The sequence below is a fragment of the Triticum aestivum genome, chromosome 7A, assembly GCF_018294505.1.
Source record: "Triticum aestivum cultivar Chinese Spring chromosome 7A, IWGSC CS RefSeq v2.1, whole genome shotgun sequence".
Taxonomy (NCBI): domain Eukaryota; kingdom Viridiplantae; phylum Streptophyta; class Magnoliopsida; order Poales; family Poaceae; genus Triticum; species Triticum aestivum.
In genome coordinates, this window is record NC_057812.1 from 85,219,624 (window position 1) to 85,225,279 (window position 5,656).

Consider the following 5,656-nt stretch of genomic DNA (forward strand, 5'->3'; position numbering starts at 1 on the left):
CATTTTAGTTTTAATATTTGAAAACTTTTATTGTTTGCCTATTTTTGAATTTGAATTTGAATCGGTTTCGAACTAACTCGAGATTAGCAACTATAAACGAGGTGACGTGGCACCATTAGCAGAGGATCACTGTAGCTTAATTACCCGGCGTCACAACCGTATAAAAGGATATTCACAGAATATACTTTTTTATGGGTCGGCTTTTTGCGGGGTCTGCTCGGGCACCGCCGCGTCGACCCGCAAACTGAAAACGCCCAATTCTCTAATTCGACATAGGTTCCCACAAATAAGTTCAAATTCAAACAACATAACACAGTTTACGCGCAAATAAAAGCTTTAGCTAAGTAGGACAAACGCAAAAGAGGGTCTTGCAAAAGTGACGACCACGTCCGGCATCATCTTGGTCGATCTTCACACCGCGCCATCGAGTCCATCTTGAAGTTCATCGCCACCACTGAATCCACCTCCGGCGTTTGTTTCAACTCCCGCACCGAAATCATCAACATTGCCACCATATGGGGCAGAGAAAACATCTCCGGCACTGTAACACGCACTGGCCGACGCAACCATTCTCCTGTTCAAGATTTCTCTCCTTGCCATATCATGCCATTCTTTGGTGAGGTCGTCCATGTCATTGCGGTTCATTGTCATTATCTTGTTCTCTTCGGCGAGCAACTTGGACATGGCTTTGTTTTCAACGGCACGTGCTCTTCTCTCCTCAATGACCGCTTTGCGCAGCCCCTCTTTCTTGAGCAATTGCCACTTTTCTTGCTTCTCCTTTTCCTTCTTCTCGGCCAACTCTTTCTTGATCTCCAACGACTTCAACAATATCAACTCATTTGATTGCACCATGGCATCAATCTTCTCCCTCAAGCTCGATGCTTCGTGATCTCTCTTCATCTTCTCCATAGTCTTCTTGTCGCCATCAGGCTTGTTCAAATTTCTAGGGCCATCTTCATCCATGTTTGTAAGTGAACCTCTCTTCAGTAGGGATTCTTTGTCGATCAACTTCCACTTCTCGCACTTTTTTAGCAAGTCCCAACAATGCTCTAGTTTGAAGAATTTGCCTTCTGAAGCTTTCATGTCTTTGTATCTATGTTGGGCAATTTTGTCCTACACAATTTGAACAAAGTGAAATGATGCAATCATTTCATATGATGCAATATGATGATGCACAACTTGAACAAAGGCAAAACAAACTCATATACTCGGATTCCACGGTTCCACTTGGAGGTGCATTCGGTACTTGCTCCAAGCAAGCTGCCCAACGGCTGCACATAGGCTTGATCACCTCCCAACGCGCTTGAAGTGACCGAAATGTTCGTGGAGTCCTATTGGGGTACTTTGCCATCATGCGGAAGTATTGATCTTCGATCCTTTGCCAATACCTCTTGGCGGTTTGAGAAGTACCTGTGCATGCATCAAGAGACACCGCACTCCATGCATTGATCAGAACTTGATCTTCCAAGATCGTGTAGTTCTTCGATCTTTGGCTTTTCCCAGTTTTTGTTTGCGATTGCTCATACGCTACCTCATCGATCTCCTTTAATTCTTCCTCACAACCATGATCATCCACGCCGCCCTCCGTTTCATTGTAGTCGAATGCGGCGAACGGGGCTTGATCGATGTCAACAGCGTTGGTGTCCAACAAGTTCACGAACTCAGCAGTTGCATTGTTCGAACCACCGCTATAGTGAACGACAACAAGTCACGAGCTATCGCAAAATGGCTAAAAGCAAAGAAAATTGCCATGACCGAAGACGCATACCTTCCGGCCATTTTGTCAAACACCTCGCTTGCGGGGGGAGCAACACCGTTGAGCGGCATCGCCGGGGAACCTCTTTCCGGGGCGGAGGGAGTGGATGAAGGAGGCGGCTTATTTGTAGCCGGAATCCTCTTCCTCTTGACGTCGGCAGCCTTGGCGACCTTCTCCGCCGCCGACCGGGATCGCGCAGCAGCGTTGGCGCCCGGAGCACGGGCCTTCGCGGCGGGGGCAGCCGGATTCCCGCCCTGCACGACCATGTTGCCCTGCCGCTTGTAGGCAGGCGCGGCGGTACCTTGGGCAACGACGGGGCCAACATGGCCGGCGACGAGATCCGCTTGAGGGGATTGAGCGTGCGCGACCTCGACGGTGATGGGGGACAACAAGGAGTCAGCCATGGCGGCGAAGGACGGCCGGGGAAGATGCACCGGAGTGTGCGGTGGCGGGGGTGGGGGGAATGGGAACGGCCGCGCGGAAATGTTCCTCCCGCCAAATCTCGCTGCGGATAGGGGCTGAACTCGGGTCGTCCTCCTAGCCCGTGAATCTAGAGGTCGGGGAAGATCTTTTGTCGCGCCCCGCAAAAAAAATCGGGTCGACCACGAATGCGGTGTCTGATCGGGCAGGTTTTTCCGCCCCGACCCGCATTTTGGCGGTTATTTTGTGGATCGGGGCAGGATGCGGGGTTTGCTAGAGATGCTCTTAGTACACTATAACCAACCAGAACCACTGACAAACCAGAATATATGTCATCATATTGCTTCAATGCTTCATAACAAAACGTAACTTGCATAATTGCACCACACGCCACTTTTGTTTTCTTCTTCTATAGCTCAACTGTGCCTAATCTAACTAACAACTTTTTTTTGCCATGTTTTCCACGAATGTCATCAAACTTTGCAACCAATCAAAACATTTGTCAATGTTTGGCGCAATAAAAATCAGTTTTTTATTTTACTGTGGTGTGTTGCGTTTCACATCCGTACATGGATGTTACTATTTCCATCCTTGTTTCACTAACCGGTGATTGCGCACATTGGTGTTTGCATCATCTTGCAAATTTGATAAGAAAAAAGCAATACCTTTGATGGATTATTTGAATTCTATAATCCTTATTTTTGTATTAGTTGTTCTAAATAATTCTATGATGCTGTTTTCGACTTTTTCGTTTGCAGAGTTAGTAGTGTGTCCAACCTATGTTTTCTTTTTCTCTTGGTGGATGTGATAAAATTTGCGCATTCTTGATAATTCACCTTTGTGATCTCAAGGATGATATGGTTTGAATCATCTTTAATTTGCTTTACTTCTATTTTACGAATTTTCTCTTTCCAGATGACTCGATGCATATGTGGTCTGGTAGATAATAATTTGCTTTGTTTTTATGTCAGTTTGGTTGATGATGCAAAAGAGATGCTTCACTTGAGATCATGTGAGCTCTGGATTAGAACAACACTTTCGCTTCTAATCGTCGTGTTGGTCATAAAGAGCAAAACCGGGTGCATTTAGTCCAAGGTATAAGGATATAATCCTTGCGAGCATTATGCCGCAATGAATGATCAGATTGTATGTTTTTCTTCGCGGTATCTAATTAAGTCGGGATCGAGCTGTGATACTGGTACGTGTTCCGTCATATATATTCATCAAAGACAGCATGCATGTGGGCAGATCATCTTACTTGATGTCGATCGAGTTCGATCGTGCTGATAAATGCCAGCCATCCTTCGTTGTTGTGTTCATTCTCATATATTCTAACAATAATAATTATTATTAAAATGGTTCCTTTCAATAGTTTTAATAAATTCTCTTGGTCCAGAGCTGGCCAGCCACACACATGACACATCCCTCCCCATGAGGCCATGACTGAGGCTCGGCAAAAACAAAACACCCAAGGTCGACGACTAGTCGATCTCAACCCCATGCACCACGCCCATCACGCAGCAAGTAGCTTAGCCGCCGCTCCTTTTCTTATCCCCAACACTCCCGCGCCAAGCCGTGGCCACAAACGTCGGCCGGACCACCCACACGTCGGCGTCGGCCATGCCGTGACCGTCGCCATTGGCCCAGGTCACCAGAGAAAGAGCACTGGCAAAGGCCAGCTATATCCGCTCCGGATCGGGGCCCTGGAAACCTGTGGAGCAGAAGCTCCGGCCATGGCCATCCCATCCTCCTATTTAGCCGCCATCTCCCCCGCATCCTGTCACTACCAGTGATCTCATCGGATCGCGCAAAAAGCTTCGAAAAGCTAAAGCATGGCCCTCCCGTCGCCCGCCGGCATCGCCAAGCCCAGGCTCCACCTGCTCCTCAACCACAGGCGCGCCAGCTCGTCGTCCGTCACCTGTGAGTGGCCGCTCGAGCTCTCCCCGCCCGGACCGTGCGCCGAGTTCTTGGACTCTTGCTCACTTTTGGTTTCTTCGCTTGCTTCCAGGCTGCAGCAGCAACGGGCGGTCGTCGTCTGAGCCCGAGGACTGGGCGGCGCCGTCAGGGGACGCCGTCGACTGGCGCTCGTTCCGGGCGCAGCTCGTCCTCAAGGAGCAGTACGCGAAGAGCGTCAACCCGGCGCTCAGGGCGTCGTGGGCGCCGGCGGCGAAGATCGCGGACAAGTGGGCGCACCCGCTGGTGGAGCCGGAGAAGGGGTGCCTCCTGATCGCGACGGGGAAGCTGGACGGGTCGCACATCTTCGAGCGCACCGTGATCCTCCTGCTGTCGGCCGGGGTTCTCGGCCCCGTCGGCGTGATCCTGAACCGGCCCTCGCTCATGTCCATCAAGGAGGCGCAGTCCCTCTTCGCCGAGGAGGCGGACATCGCCGGCACCTTCTCCGGCCGCCCGCTCTTCTTCGGCGGGCCGCTGGAGGAGTGCTTCTTCCTGCTGGGGCCGCGGGAGGGCGCCAGCGCCGCCGACGACGTGGTGGGCCGGACGGGGCTGTTCGAGGAGGTGATGCCGGGCGTGCACTACGGCACGCGGGAGAGCGTGGGGTGCGCCGCGGAGCTGGTCAAGCGCGGGGTCGCCGGCGTGCGGGACTTCCGCTTCTTCGACGGGTTCTGCGGGTGGGAGAGGGAGCAGCTGCGTGACGAGGTCCGCGCAGGGCTGTGGCGTGTGGCCGCCTGCAGCCCCGCCGTTCTCGGGCTCACCGGCATCGGGGGCGGGCTGTGGGAGGAGGTGCAGCAGCTCGTCGGAAAGAGGAGGGTGTGGTAACTAATTGATCGTACAAGGCTTACAAGGCTACATATACTAGTACTTGCTAGGTAGAAATTGTACATTATACTTGTTGTGAAAAATGCTTCACAAGATAATTAATTTCCCTATAATTTTTTACTTACGTTACATGTTCATACAGAGATTAAAGACCAATCTTTCTATTTTGGGACGGACAGAGTATTTGACGTGCATATAGGCTTGTCTCCGGTCAATTCCTTTCTATAGATTTTGACTAAAACATTTCTTTTGCGATTAATTATTGAGAAAATTGTCCCTCTAAATTTTGACAAAAATTACGGGGAAAATGCATCAACATCTACAGTACCATAACAATATCATTAGATCCATCATAAAATATATTTTATTTTTTAAATAAAATTTGACATAACACGAAGCTAATATGCAATGTGTTTTAAAAATGGAGAGAGTATCAACAGAGTAAAAACACCTTGTATTTTGCATAACTTTTTCAGGCGAATTATGGCATGCACTGTCGACCATTACCCTTTAGAGGTAGAAAGTGTCACTTAACATGGAGACAAATTATAAGGAATAAAGAGGGAGACAAACTACTACACATCCTTCTTCTTGTAGACGTTGTTGGGCCTCCAAGTGCTTAGGTTTGTAGGACAGTAGCAAATTTTCCTCAAGTGGATGACCTAAGGTTTATCAATCCGTAGAAGGCGTAGGATGAAGATGGTC

The 5,656-nt window shown here is 49.6% G+C and overlaps 1 protein-coding gene across 1 annotated transcript; it reads left to right on the forward strand.

The window, feature by feature from the left end:
• The first annotated feature begins 3,777 nt into the window (after window positions 1-3,777).
• On the forward strand, window positions 3,778-5,076 carry LOC123152406 (UPF0301 protein Plut_0637). Its single transcript, XM_044571965.1, has 2 exons — window positions 3,778-4,096; window positions 4,185-5,076. The coding sequence occupies exons 1-2, from the start codon at window positions 4,009-4,011 to the stop codon at window positions 4,949-4,951; spliced, it is 855 nt and encodes a 284-aa protein (XP_044427900.1). The 5' UTR covers window positions 3,778-4,008; the 3' UTR covers window positions 4,952-5,076.
• The last annotated feature ends 580 nt before the right edge of the window (window positions 5,077-5,656 follow it).